The sequence below is a fragment of the Peromyscus californicus genome, unplaced genomic scaffold, assembly GCF_007827085.1.
Source record: "Peromyscus californicus insignis strain IS unplaced genomic scaffold, ASM782708v3 Scaffold_2__1_contigs__length_46816999, whole genome shotgun sequence".
NCBI classification, from domain to species: Eukaryota; Metazoa; Chordata; class Mammalia; order Rodentia; family Cricetidae; genus Peromyscus; species Peromyscus californicus.
Window position 1 is genome coordinate 40,179,430 of NW_026294540.1, and position 15,062 is coordinate 40,194,491.

The window sequence follows — 15,062 nt, forward strand, 5'->3', positions numbered from 1 at the left end:
TCGATCCTCAGTGCTGGAGGAGGAGGGGGAGGGCGTGCCTGTCCGTGTATAGACACACTCATAATGAGAGAATTCACTTCCATAAAAACAGCACTGTCCTTCGCAAGGGCGTGGACGGAGAACTATGCTCTGCGTTGTCTTACCTGTATCCATCCTCCAGACCGCTTTGTTCACAAGGAAATGATGTTTGAGAGAAGATCCATGTACATCGGATCCGTGGGTAGGCTGTGAACCTGACCGAAAAGCAGAACTTTTCATATGGGTCAATTTCATACTCCTCTCGTGAGCTGGTAGCATTTATGAATCCTTTTTCTGTAAAAAGAAGATTTACAAATTAGATATTCATATTTGCATTAGGATGGTAAAATAATCTTTAAAAAAAAACACAAAACAACAACAACAAAAAACAGGGTTTTACCGTGTAGCCCCAGTCAACTTGGAACCTGATATGCAGACCAGGCTGACCTCATAGAGATCTGCAGTAAAATGATTGATTTTTTTTTTAAATTTTGTCAGTTTAATGCAAGAAAGCACAGATGCTGACGAGCTGTGAGTTGATTTGGCATTTCAGCCCCAGATGGGCTGAACTCATCTGTGGTAGTCAGGATTTGATGAGGGCTGGGATGTTGGAGCTGGAAAGATGGCTCAGAAGCTAAGAGGACATACTCCTCCTGCCGAGGACCCAGGGACAAGCCCCATGTTAATAATCTCCAGGTACAAATCAACATGCAACATGGCCCAGGCTTCCCTGTGGGCCTCCAGATTGCTGTGCCACGAGCCCAGCTGCCTCCTTAGCTGGCTCACATCGCTGAAGCCTGCACCCTAATGTGACGTCACCTATGTGTGGTTGTTACTCTGCAATCCTCCAGGGCACCCCTAATTCTCACTCACCCAGCATGAGAACGGTCCTCACTGCCACACTAAGCACATTCCCAGAACAAGGATTCATTAGGCAGGTATTTAGTGCCAGGTTCTGGACTCCCAGGATAGGGACCGCCCTGTCCACAGGATGTGACAGTCCATGATGGACAAGGTCAGGCAAATATTGATTCCATTGCAATGCAGTCGGAGCGAAGACAGTGGCGTCCAAGTGTGCACGGCTGAACTGGAGAGGAGGGCTGGAGGAAGCTTATCTTGACCACCCTATCCTAACTCAGCATCTTTTACGACTTTTGACTGGAGGGATGGCTCAGCAGTTAGAGCAGCATCTGCGCTTCCAGAGAACTTCAGTTCAATTCCCAGCACCCACACGGTGGCTCACAGCCACCTGTGACCCCACAACTCTCTTCTGGCCTCTGCACTCGCACGCTAGGGCACAGATACAGGTACGGTACACACATGCACAGAAAATAAAAATAAGTTAATTTTTTTTCCTTTAAATTACACTTATTGTGTTTTGGGTGGTACGTGTGGCAAAGGCCACATGCAGAGGTCAGAGGACAGCCTGTAGGGGTCAGTTCCCTCCTTCTACCAGGGGTTCCAGGGATGGAACTCAGGCCACAGGCTCGGCAGCCATCGTCTCTACCGACTGAGCCATCTTACCAGGCTCCCTTTTCAGGTTCTTAGTGGATGGTTATACTGAAGTCAGAATCTAGGTTGCACAGTCCATATCCCACACTAAAAGCACCCAAAAATACAGGCAGAACAGAGCACGGTGGCTCATGCCTATAATCCCGGCGCTCGGGAGGCATACAGTGCGAGGTCAGCCGATCCACATAGTGAGTTCCAGGGGAGCCAAGGCTGCAGAGAGAGACTCTGTCTCAAAAAAAAAAAAAAGAAAAAGAAAGAAACAGACAGACAGACAAGACTTCCCGAGCCGCCTGGGTTACCTAGGATGGTCACCAGCGCTGACTGGCTGGGATGCTTCGAGGAAGAACAGGTATAATGTCCAGTGTCATTTCTTCCCACAGAGGACACGAAAGCCAGCACAATCCGGATCATGGTTCTGTTTGCAGAGTAGGTGCTCATTTCAAAGTAGCTGCCCTGGGTGTCAACGAAACAAGAGTCTGCATTTCAGGTTTCCAGCCTGGGCTGGACACTTGCTGCAAAGACCAATGGCGCCATTACCTCCGCAAGGGCTTTGTTTTCTAGCTCCCAGCTGAGCCCAAATCCATAGTTCACATGGATGGCCTTGCACCTTATCCACAAGGGTTCCCCCACTTTCAGGAATAACTGGGGCAGCGTGGTCTGAGGAGTTTGATTTAGATCTAGAAGATAAAAATATGCCAAATAAGAAAAAAAAAGTCGTTATTTTTGAAACGTTTGTCCCATCACAAAGATCTCACGAACACTTTGAAAACAAAGGTGTCAACGTCCCCATTGTTACTACTAATCAAGTCAAAATCATCCTGAGCTGAGAACGGCACAATGGAGGAGGCTAGCCCGGAGAAGGCCTGGACTCTGACCCCAGAACCATGGAACAGAACAAAGATAGAAATGATAAAACAAGACAATCCTCTAGAGACGGAATACCCTTTGTTGAAGACATCTCCCACCTACAGAATCTGAACTCTTACATTTTAAATGGTCTGAGTGGGCCACCAGGACGGCTCCTGGGTAAAGGTGCCTGCTGCCCTGCTGGATGGCCTGAACTTGATCCTGGGGCCCCATAGGACGGAGTGGGAGAACAGACTCTCACAAGCTGTCCTCTGAGCTCCGCATGCTTACTCTGGCGCATGCGTGTGCACACACACAATAAATAAATGTAGTAAAGTGGTGTGAAGGATCTGGGGTGGAACGGGGGTGGCAGAGCACGCGCTCAGAGTCTCTGGGTTCGAGCCCAGCGCCTAAATGAATCAAACACAGTGCTATGAAAGAAAGAATGTCTGAAGTTGAGTGATTACCTAAGCAGATGCTATCTGTCCCAAATAGCACTCCAAGGCATGGTCACTAACAACATACAGGTGACAGTCCCCAGTTACCTATGGTGAACAGCCTGGTGCATTCGCGGCCCAGTTCGTTTCTCGCACAGCACCTGATGTCTGCTCCGAATAGCTCGTTAAGAACCTTTTCCTCCTTTCTGACAACAGCTGGACTCTCTTCTTTACAGCTGCAATTACAAGATAAGTTTCCTTCACGAAATGTTTCACAGTGACAGATAGCAGGCAGGCGGCCCTGCTCCATGGAGACTGCTCACACAGCCTGCGTAAGGCCCTGGGTTCAAAGCCACCCAGCACGTTCAGGGGGACGAAATTACAAAGTGCACCTGAAGGGATCGAAGAGAAGAGTGGATGAAAAAGTCAACCAACGCAACTGTGTTCAGCTTGGGACCCCAGGGACCAGCTAGCTCCTCTGTATCTAATTAAAATAATAGCACATGATCACTTCAGACTTTTTTTCCCCCCTAGACAGGGTCTCTCCAGGTTCTTCAGGTTGGCCTTGACCTCACTGCATGGCTCAGGCTGGCTTCAGACTCTTGCCTCAGCTGCCGGAGTACTGGGATCACAGGTGTACATCATTACACACAAATGCTGGGTGATCTTTTTTTTCTGGTTATCATTTAAAGACAGGCAGAAAAAGAAAAAAGGAAGCACTGAGAAAGAAAACAGGAGACAAGATGCACAGCTGGGCTTTGACGCAGCTGGATAAGACTGCTGCTTATCTTTCTTCCAAGGACAGATGAGGATGATGGGGGGGTGGGGGGGAGGCGAACACTGCCGACCAGGGTGAGTCCCCAACACAAACTGGAAAGCCAAAAAAGTGTGACTTCTAGGGAAGACCAGCAGACCACGGTAGTGTTCACAGAGTGACACTCTCCCACCTCAGCAGGAAATGCCGCACATGACTTTCCCAGGGCATGTGATAGCTTTGGGGGCTGTATCCTGAGTCATGTCTTTCTCCACTAAATCAAGTGTGTTTTTCTTTCAAATTTGAAGTCACCAATTTCCTATCACCCCAAGACAAATACTGTCACACAGATGGGACAGTATTCCAACCTTCTTATCCTATGTACATATTACACACATATACACATACGTGTATGTCAAACATACACACACAGTTCAGGTCATCATTTGTTTTTTTCTTCAGAAAATTCAAGATCACATTAACAGTGTTTGAGAAACGGATTCTCCTTCTCCTTTCCCTCTCTTCTGCTGCGTCCTGTTTAGTTTTCAGCAAATACACAGTATCACTGACTTGGCTGGTTCGGAGCCCAGGGCTTCTTACCCAGTGGGAACCCAGCCCTAGCTCATGGGAGAAGCAGCAGATGACTTGCACTCTGTGCCCGGTACCTGCCAGGCTGGCTCGGTGGCCTCAGATTTCAGCTCACTCTGCCATCTGGGTAACCCCATTCTTCTTTTAAAAATCTGTCTAAGCTGGGGCTATGGAGATGGCTCAGCGGTTAAGAGCACTGACTGCTCTTCCAGAGGACCCGAGTTCAATTCCCAGCACCCACATGGTGACTCACAACCATCTGTAGCGGGATCTGATGCTCTCTTCTGGCCTGCACACATAGCTACAGACAGAGCATCTACACATTAAAAAAAAGCCCAAACCCTTCTATTTTCTTTTTCTTCCATCCTCACTCTTCTGAAGAGGCACAGAGAGCTTAAGTAACTTGTCTGAGGCCACACAGCTTGGTAAACAAACTAGGGTTCAAAGCTGGGTTCTCAGGCTCTGGATTCCATCTCCTTAACAATTAATTCTATAAACGGCCTCTCCAGAGTAAACAGAATGATCACAAAGTAAACGTTTACTCACAAGAAACTTCTTACATATAAGGCTGCTACAGCTCCCCGACACAGGGGATCTGCGATCCAACAATAGCGGTTATTCTTGATTTTGTAGGGAATGGCTAGGCTACCCCGAGCGTTTCTCAAAGGCCCACTTACCAAAAAATCACCCATTTCCTCCCCATGAAGTCCACTCCAGTCTTTCTGTTGAAACGTGGGGGGAAAAAATCGAATTTCGCATACAGTATGACGTCAACCACGGTGGAAAACAACCGACGTTCTGACAGGAACAGTGGTCAAGACCACGGTGGGGTGTGCCTTACCTCTCCCCGTGGGAACTGCAGAGCACCCACTCCACAGTGGGCTCTGGAACACTCTCCGATTCGCAGATCAGCGCATCCTGGTTTTCCATCTTCCTGAAATAAGGTCTTCTCAGCACGTACAGCTGCGTATCTGAGGCATGACAACATGCTACCACTCAGTACTTAAAATTGTCTCAGCAGCCCCTCAGAAAAGATTCCACACCACTTCCAAAGAGCTAATCCTACCACAGCCGAGTCTGGCTCCCCACTACCCTGAGGGGATATCAGCTTTGTTTGTTGTTTGTTTTGAGACAGCGTCTCACTATGTAGCCTTGTCTGTACTGGAACTTTCTGTGTAACCCAGGCTGGCCTTGAACTCACAGAGATCCGCCTGCCTCTGCCTTCCAAGTGCTGGGATTACAGGCGTGCGCCGCCACCACAGCCCGGCTAGAACAGAATTTAGTTTTGCTTATCTTCCCATTCAGACTAGACCTTTACATACACACACACACACATTCACACACACGTCCATATACACATATACTTATACACACACATGCACATACATAAAATACACATACAAAAATGACTACCCATTTTACTCAACTACTGGAGAGGGGATATTTTGCTTTACCTTTGATTCTTATTTATTTATGGATGCTCTTTTATATATTATTACTATTAATCTGTAGTTGGTTGTAAACTGCCAAGTATCTTTTCCCAGTCTGTGGTTGTTCTCTTTTTTTTTTTTTTTTTTTTTGGTTTTTCGAGACAGGATTTCCCTGTGTAGCTTTGCGCTTTTCCTGGAACTCACTTGGTAACCCAGGCCAGCCTCGAACTCACAGAGATCCGCCTGGCTCTGCCTCCCGAGTGCTGGGATTAAAGGCGTGCGCCACCACCGCCCGGCCTCATTTTTTTTTTTTTTTTAAATCTGGTGATGTCTAAACTTGATTCCAATTCTACACTTTATTAGGGATATCCAGGCCCCTCCTCCAAAAACCTCTACTCACCAGGATCCACCCACAGAACACTCTAACTGCCCTTAACTGCTGGACCCTGACCTCACCCTACAGAGTAAAACCATCCATCTCTGGACATGAAATCCCACCAATCTCCACCCTGGAAAGCTCCACCATGAAAAGCTCCACCCCCTTCTCAAGAAGCGCTGTATAAGCCCTGTATCCTGCTCGGTTTGCTGCTGTTTCTCGCCAGAGCGGAGGCAGCCGCCCTCCTGGCTTTTTCCCTTCCCAATAAATCTCGTGTGTGAGGTTTGTTGTGCGGTGTGACTTTGTGGTATTCCCTGGCTCCTGGCTGCCAGGATACCTTTCCAGCCAAGCTGTAATGCTTCCACCTAGCGTGCTCCCCAGTGCTAGTAGCTATGACTAAGACCACAGTGTCATACAGGCCCAGAGTGAAGCCATGAGAGGGTGCAGGCCTGGCTCTCACGGGCCCCTGGATTTGCCAGTCACAAATATGTCAAGTGTCTGCGTCTCACATCTACATGCAGGTCAACCTCTGTGAGATGAAGCACGCGGAACTCCACCACAAACGGTCTCTGTGGTCGCTCCCGACAGGCCCCTCTGTGGCTGCGCATCGCCGCAACTTTGTGCGCCTGAGTCCCTCACAGGGAAGAAAGCATCCCGGCAAGTCCTAGCAATGTGCAGCAGGCAACTCGGTGGCAGTGACGTCAACTCTGAGCCCGTGGCACTGCCTCGGTCCCCAAAGACTCAAGGCTCCGTCCATGCGGCCACCTCCACAGTCACGGGAAGGAAAACGGGGTACGCAGTATGTCTGCAGACATGAGGCCTGTGGGTAACGGACCACGTGAGCAGAAGCCAGAGGGCCCATACTGGGGGCGTCTCCGCTGACACACAGCTACCAACCGTGTCGCTATCCGACCGCTCTGACAGTTTACATTTGCATAAACCAGTATCGTCCACCACAGTGGCCACTGGCTACATGTGGTTATTTAATTTCGGAGTTTAATTAATTCACATGAAATAAAATAAAGGATTTGGTTCCTTGGTTACATTAGCCAAAGTTCAAGTGTTCAGCGGTGACATGTGTCGGGTCTGTGCTGCCTGGAGTAGGAGCTGGGGAACAGTATCATCATGTCAGGAAGTTCTGCTAGGTCACACTGAGGCTTTACAGTCCTCGGGGCATGTGGTTTTGTTTCTTTGTTTCTTTGTTTGTTTGTTTTAGATAAATTAATCTTATTTCATCTTTATGTGTAAGGGTGTTTGGCCTGCACATGTCTCTGCATCACATACATGCACTACCCATAGGTCAGAAGGGCACTGGAGTTATGCGTGGTCGTGAGCTGCCATGAGGGTGTCGGAATCCAGTCCAGGTCCTCTGCAAGAGCAGCAAGTGTTTCTAACTTCTGAGCCACCTATCTAGTCCAGAGGTATGTATTTTCATCCCCCTTTTATTACAGAGAAGGGAGTTGGGTCTCAGAGAGACTCAGTAACCCTCGAAAGCTGATAGTCAGAATTAGAACTCAGGACATTTAGTCAGCATGGTACCAAGTGCCTGCAATCAAATACTTGGGAGACTGAGGCAGGAGGACTGTTGTTAATTTAAGGCAACCCTAGGCTTATAATGAGTTTGAGGTTGGACTGGGAAAAATTTAAAGAGACAGAATTTTTCATTCCCAAGTCAAAATAGTTTCCAGTTCTTCCAGCTCTATGGTGAAAAGACCCTGCGTATCGGTATTCGGTGAGCCCAGGGGTGAGGGAAAATACAGGAGTCCCGAGGCACTCCAGTGGGGTACTGGGGTACCCAGTCCTGAGGCACTCCCGTGGGGTGCTGGGGTACCCAGTCCTGAGGCATTCCCATGGAGGTACTGGAGTACCCAGTCCTGAGGCACTCCAGTGGGGTACTGGAGTACCCAGTCCCGAGGCATTCCCGTGGGGTACTGGAGTACCCAGTCCCGAGGCACTCCAGTGGGGTACTGGGGTACCCAGTCCTGAGGCACTCCTGTGGGGGTACTGGAGTACCCAGTCCTGAGGCACTCCTGTGGGGGTACTGGGGCACCCAGTCCTGAGGCACTCCCGTGGGGTACTGGGGTACCCAGTCCCGAGGCACTCCCTTAGGGTACTGGGGTACCCAATCCTGAGGCACTCCCGTGGGGTACTGGGGTACCCAGTCCCAAGGCACTCCTGAGGGTACTATAGTACCCAGTCTTGAGGCACTCCCGTGGGGTACTGGAGTACCTAGTAGTGAGCTGGACTTACTTCGTATACTCACTGTGAACAGTACTGTGTAGTTGGAGGCTTCACTCTGTATATACAGTAGGTATTCTCCAGCCTGGCTCTCTGTCACGTTCAAAATGACCATAGAAACGATCCCTCTGCAGAATCAGAAAGAGGACTGTCTACTCTGGAAAACACTTAGAACCGAAAGCATCAAGTTCATCCTGAGTCAGGTGAGCTTGTCCTGGAGGCTGTGACCCTGAGGCTGCTTTGTGAAGAACATGACCCTGGCCCTGCACCAGCCTCAGCCTGAGCACTATTAGCCTGGCTGTGACTTTTACCAGCCCTCAAAAGGGAGTTTTGGCTCAGGAGGGTGAGAGGCCACAGCACTGGGAAACCCCACAATCTTCGGTCTCTTACAAGCTTATGGAGTACTGTTAGTTATTAAAATATTTTGTACAACTATATCTCATATCCAAAAACAAAATACTTATTTTGTCAGAGCAAATCATGGTTTCAAATTACATATGTAATTTATGTGTACATAAACTTTTAAAATTAAATTATTTTGGACAGGCAGTGGTGGCACACGCCTTTGATCCTAGCACTTGGGAGACAGAAGCAGACAGATCTCTGTGAGTTCAAGGCCAGCTTGGTCCACAGAGTGAGTTCCAGGACAGCCAGGGCTACACAGAGAAACCCTGTCTCAAAAAAACCAAAATAAATTAAAAATTTTTTAAAATTTAAAAAATTAAAATTATTTTAAGTATTTTGTTTGTTTGTTTTTGTTTTTAACAAAATTCAATTGTTCAGTTTTACCAGTAAAGACTCAGGAGCCAGATGCTGGGGTGAAAACCTGCAAAGAGGCAGAGGAAGCACCCACCCGACCGTCCTCCTCTGCTGACATCCTAGAAGCCCTATTTTAAGTATTTTATCTATTCTTATTGTGTACATCTGAGTGTTTTGCCTACACGTATGTATGTATACCACTTGCATGCAGTGTCCATGAAGGCCAGAAGAGGGCATCAGATCTCCTGGGACTGGAGTCACAGATGGTTGTGAGTGGTTGTATGGGTGCTGGGGACCCAACCTGGATTCTCTGCAAAAGCAGCCAGTGCTCTTAACCATTGAGCCATGTCTCAATGCCTGTGATTTTATTTTTAAAGTAGTTTTGGATTTGCCCTTTCCACCACACATCCTCAACATTATCAATATTTTGTTTGTTTGAGACAGGGTTTCTCTGTGAAGTCCTGGCTGCCCTGGAACTCACTCTGTAGACCAGGCTGGCCTTGAACTCACAGAGCTCCACCTGCAGATTAAAGATGTGCGACACCACATCTGGTGACATTATTGATATCTTGTGCAGGTCTAGTGTGGTGTAACTGAAGAACCGAGACGGATGCATCACCATCAGCTGACACCCACACATGCAGTCAGCCTCCCTTTGGGGCCCTACCTCCTATGACTAGCAGATACATAATGTCAAGTGGCTATACCACATTTACTTCATTATTTCACCAGAGATAAGTTACAACACATATGGATGACAGCTGGAAGGGGGTTCTGAGCCAGGCCCAGCTGTCCATGCCTGTAATCTCAGCATTCTGTAGACAGAAACAGGAAAACCTTAAGTTTTGGGGAAAGGAAAAAAAAAAAAAAGGTAGGAGAGTCCAAATGAACTACATTTTATGCAGAAAATTTGGCTCTGAAGTTCTTGTGGCCCACCCTTACCTGTTTTGTAAATCAAAGTGTGGCTGGCAGCCCAGGGAGCTGTGCTTAAAGACCCAGAGGCAAGAAATGTCCCCTGGGGTGGTGACCAGTACTTGCAGTGTGATGGACGCAGACTCGGCCACCTCCACAGTGGCAGCTTCGTACACCACCCCTGCACTGCGATTCCTCAGTGTACACCCAAGGTCTTCCGGGGAGTCTGGCACCTGTGATGTAGATGGAACAATGAGAATTGACAGGTTTTCTTAATATCAAGCCTGCCTGCATAACGACATTCTGCATCTGTGGTGGTTTGAATGAAAATGGCCCCCGACAGACCTGTAGGAGGTGTGGCCTTGTTGGAGTGGGTGTGGCCTTGTTGGAGGAAGTGTGTCACTGAGGGTGGGCTTTGAGGTTTCAGATGCTCAAGCCAGACCCAGTGGTGTTCTCTCTGCTGCCTGCCAATCCCGATCTAGAACTCCCAAGTTCCTTATCCAGCACCGGATCTGCCTGCCTACTGCCATACTCCCACCATGATGACAATGGACTCAACCTCTGAGACTGTAAGTCAGCGCCAATTAAATGTTTTCCTTTATAAGAGTTGTCGGCCGGGCGGTGGTGGCGCACGCCTTTAATCCCAGCACTCGGGAGGCAGAGGCAGGTGGATCTCTGTGAGTTCGAGGCCAGCCTGATCTCCAAAGCGAGTACCAGGAAAGGCGCAAAGCTACACGGAGAAACCCTGTCTTGAAAAAACCAAAAAAAAAAAAAAAAAAGAGTTGTCATGGTTAGTTGGGTGGTGGTGGCGCACACCTTTAATCCCAGCACTAGGGAGGCAGAAGCAGGTGGATCTCTGAGTTCAAGGCCAGCCTGATCTATAGAGCAAGTTCCAGGACAGCCAGGGCTACACAGAGAAACTGTCTCATTAAAAAAAAAAAAAGTTGCCGAGGTCATGGTGTCTCTTCACAGCAATGTAACTCTACCTAAGACAACATACAATACCCAACTATGCTGGTACCTACTAAGAAGGTATCACTGGGCTGGAGAGATGGCTCAGTGGTTAAGAGCACTGGCTGCTCTTCCAGAGGAGCCGGGTTTGTTCCCAGCACCACATGTGGCTCACAGCTGTATCTAACTCCAGTTCCCAGGGATTTGACACCCTCTTCTGGCCTCTGAGGAAACTGCACACATACGGACACATATATGCATGCAGGCAAAACACTCATATATATATATATATATAAAATATTTTTAAAAATTGGGGGACACAAAACCAAAAACACAGTAGAGAAAAGGGGGGAAAACTGAGCAGGTAATTCACGTATGCAAAAGATGTATGGAGGTGGTCCCTTCCTTTTTCAGACCACAAAGAGTCAGCTTGCATGTTCCTGAGACCCCAAAATGAAGAGCTTCTTTGAACCCCGGAGATGGCCACCCCAGGGGAACATTTGGTTTCGGTGGAACCCTGTGGGTGCTGTTTAGATGGCCAGGAGGAAAAGAGAAGGAAAGTCAAAGGCTTGAATGCGCAGTGGCTGGTCTGAAGGCTGAGCCTCAGCTGCGTCATGCTGAGAATACGTGAACATGCAAATGGAAACGCTTTGGGTACTGAGCATTGTAGCTCAGCGGTAGAGTTCTTTTTAAAAAAAATCATTTATTTGTATCTTGTGTGCATTAGTGTTTTGCCTGCGTACATGTCCGTGTGGGGGTGTTGGATCCTGGAGTTACAGACAGTTGTGAGTTGCCATGTGCTCTCAACTGCTGGGCCATCTTTCAACCCCCGAGTGGCAGTTCTTAACATGAGCGAGGCCCTGGGTTCCAAACCACACACCAGAAAAAAAGAGGCATGAGCAGAAAAACCAAAGGGCCGGAGTGTAGTCCAGCCACACAGCAAACGCCTGGCATGCACAGAACCTTGAAGAAATGCAAAACGCAGGACGGATGAGCAGGCCCAGGACAGGGAAGGGCAGTCCAAGTGAAAGTGACCAAGCAGAAGCTAAAGAGAAGGCTGGGAAATGGGAAGTCCCCTGGTGTGGGAGAGTCCGAGCCCAGGGAGAAGTGTAAGAGTTCAAACAGCGGGGGAGGAAGAGGGTGTGGAGGAGCCTGCTCCCTGTGCCTCCTCTGCTGGAGAAACAGCTAAACAGAGACCCATCAGTCCAAGGGGCACATGTCTACAGAAGGCCAGGGTCACACCCTGAACTCAGCTCCTTTTGGGGACCAAAGGAATCCTGCTGCCCCACTACACTATTGCTAAGGGCAGTGTCCCTGAGGTGAACTCTGTGAGTGGGGCCCTGGGACATGAGGAGGCATGATGAGTGGCAGTTTACCACCAACACTGGGGACCACGAGCAAGCCTCTCATGGCTGACCAGTGGTTTCCTATAAGGCAGCCCTCGTGTTACCCAGGTCTACACACCAGGAAGAAGCTGTAGACACTGTCATCTTTCTTTTCTTTCCTCAAGACAGGGTCTCACTATGTAGCCCTGGCTGGCCTAGAACTCTCTGTAGACAGGGCTGACTGCAGACACTAAGATCTGCCTGTCTCTGTCTCTGCTGGGATTAAGGTCAGGCGCCATTACACCCAGCTTCCGTTTGTTTTGAGACAAAAATCTCTCTATGTAACCAAGACTGCTGCATGCATTACCACACCCAGATTATATGATTGTGTTTCTTTTTTTGTAAAGCTGTTGAACAACTATGGCCTTGTCCATGCTACCTGGTGGGTATTTTGTCATGGGATCTCCCCTCATGTGATGTTTCCAGATACTACTCAACAGCCTAACATGTCTGCGGAAGAACCAGTAACTAGGTTGTAAAAACTAAAACACATTAAAATGACCCAATTTTAACCTAAAGAAGGAGGAGGAGGAGGAGGAGGAGGAGGAGGAGGAGGAGGAGGAGAAAAGAAGGGGGCCTACAAAGACAGCTCAGCTGTCAAGAGCACGGGCTGCTCTTGCAGAGGACCCAGGTTTGATTCCCAGCACCCACATGGTGGCTCACACCCATCTGTCACTCCAGTTCCGGGGGATCCGATGCCCTCTTTTGAACTCTATGGGCATCATGAAAGCATGTGGGGCACAGACATACATATAGGCAAATCGGTCACGCACATAAACCAAAAAAAATTGACGGTCTATTTTTTTCAAAAAGATATAGAGTGTCTCTCAAATGCACAAGACCTGCATATTTGAAAACACTTCTCATCTGTGAGACGGGCAAACCCTGAGAAGTCTGCCAACACATTCTGATAGCGAGGCTTTGAGGAAGTGGACGCTCGCTCACACACTGCTGCAGGAGTTTACAACAAACAGCCTCCTTGGGGGGGGGGGGAATTCAGCAACACCTGAGAAACGTAAGCACGCACTCACTGTGAGAGCCAGCAATCCCCATACGACCTCAACAGCAGCACTGTTTGTGATGTCAAAATACCGGAAACGATTTAAATGCTCAGAGAGAGGAGAGTGGTTATGGTATATCCATACAGTGAGTTTCACAAGGCTGCTTTTAAAAAAAAGAATAAGGACACGCTCTGGGAACTGATTTGCCCTGATTTCCTGCATCACTCGAAGGGAACAGGCTTATTACAACACTCTCCTCAGCAAGTGTGTGATCAGGAGCAAGAGAGAGGTGTGAGTGAGACACACATGCATCTGCTTGTTTTGCATAAGGAAGTCAAGACCAATACCTAAGAACTAGAGGAGTCAGCTCACTGCGGGAGAAAGGCAGGACTCAGTGATGGATATGGAGGAGATGCTTCTCTGAGGACACATTCCTAAAATAAAAGGACATGAACGCATGTGTAAGCGTATGTGAGTTTATGTGTACCACACGTGTGCAGGAGCCTGCAGAAGCTAAGAGGCAACCCCAGGAGGGCGTCAGATTCCCTGGAACTGAAGTTACACATTGTCATGAGCCACCGTGTGGGTGCTGGGAATGGAACCCAGGTCCTCTGCAAAAGCAGTAAGTGCTCTGAACTGCTGACACATCTTTCCCCCTCCTGTGTCTTTTTTTTTTTTCAGTGCTGGGGCTGGAACCCTGGGTTTCACATATGCAAGGCACCTGCTCTACTACTGAGCTAAACTCATAGCCCTAAATGTATTCTTTTTTAAATATGTAACTCTGACTTTTAGCATCCAAAATAAATTTGAAGAGTAAATAAAGAGCCAGCAGCCAGGCCTAGTAACCTCTAATCTAAGACTTGGGAGGCCTGCGAGAGTGTGAGGCCAACCTGAACTATGTAGGTCCAGGCCAACTTAGGCTATACAATGAGACCCAGTGTCAAAAAGTGCAAGGAGAGAGGAGCCACACAACCAGGATATTGTGGAAAGGCATCAAAATGGAATCTAAGCCAAAGTAACCCAACTGTGTTGGAAATGAATCTCAAAAGCAAATGATAATGGTAAGGCAGAAAGGAGCTGACATACATCATAGATCCGCATCCAATGTGGAGGCTTGACTATCCAAACATAGGGCCTGAGAAAGCGAAGGAAAGTTCTGGACAAGGAGCTGGACATGGCTTCCTGGTGCCACAGTCTCTCAGGCTGCTGCTGCTCCCTGCATACGGAGGCACAGCTACCAGCCACTGCTCCTGGGCTTGAGCCCGCCACCAGCCACGTGCTAAGTGGAGCCACACAGCGGAAAGACTGGCCCTTTAAGGCTCGGCTCATGCTGCAAATGTACAGAAAGCCCAGGTCCAGACACACACAAAAAACCTCTAAAAAGGTAAAGTATGCTTAAAGAGGTGCTTAGCTGCTAAATAAAGAAAAGGAAATGGGTATAGACAGTCACAGAAAAAATAAACAGTTTAAAAATAATAAAGTCTTTAAAGAGAGAGTAAAGTAATTTTAAAAACATCAGCCATGTAAGGATGGGAAATAGAACACAGGGAGTTTGGACCTTATATGGTGCTTCGTTAATTTTGAATCTTTTGAATGCTAATGAACAGAGAATGGCACTTGCTGAGAGACACTGGATTGTGGAAGGGACTTCTGAGTTAAACCAGCTTATATATTTTAGGGATGTCTTGGCTTCAGAATGGAAATCGAGAAATGTGTTGCATTTGGGGAGAGGTTATGCTTTTGTTTCTATAGGAAATGAAAAACCATGAATTCCTTCAAAGTTAATAAAGATCAGATTTGACCAGGGGAGGCCTCCTGAAGATCCTGGCCACAGACATGAGGGAAAAAGCCAGAA

The 15,062-nt window shown here is 48.1% G+C and overlaps 1 protein-coding gene across 4 annotated transcripts in view; it reads right to left on the reverse strand.

Moving 5' to 3' along the window:
* Flt3 (fms related receptor tyrosine kinase 3) overlaps window positions 1–15,062 on the reverse strand; it is a 128,455-nt gene that overhangs the window by 37,345 nt on the left and 76,048 nt on the right. For 3 of the 4 annotated variants that reach the window (XM_052754529.1, XM_052754528.1, XM_052754527.1), the window contains exons 3-9: window positions 9,901–10,103; window positions 8,212–8,327; window positions 4,997–5,126; window positions 2,922–3,049; window positions 2,068–2,207; window positions 1,830–1,983; window positions 144–312 (exon numbers count right to left, since the gene is read on the reverse strand). In XM_052754529.1, coding sequence (XP_052610489.1) covers window positions 144–312; window positions 1,830–1,983; window positions 2,068–2,207; window positions 2,922–3,049; window positions 4,997–5,126; window positions 8,212–8,327; window positions 9,901–10,103 — 1,040 coding nt within the window. Of the gene's footprint in view, window positions 1–143; window positions 313–1,829; window positions 1,984–2,067; window positions 2,208–2,921; window positions 3,050–4,996; window positions 5,127–8,211; window positions 8,331–9,900; window positions 10,104–15,062 lie in introns of those variants that run through there. The other variant, XM_052754530.1, reaches the window with a different exon arrangement.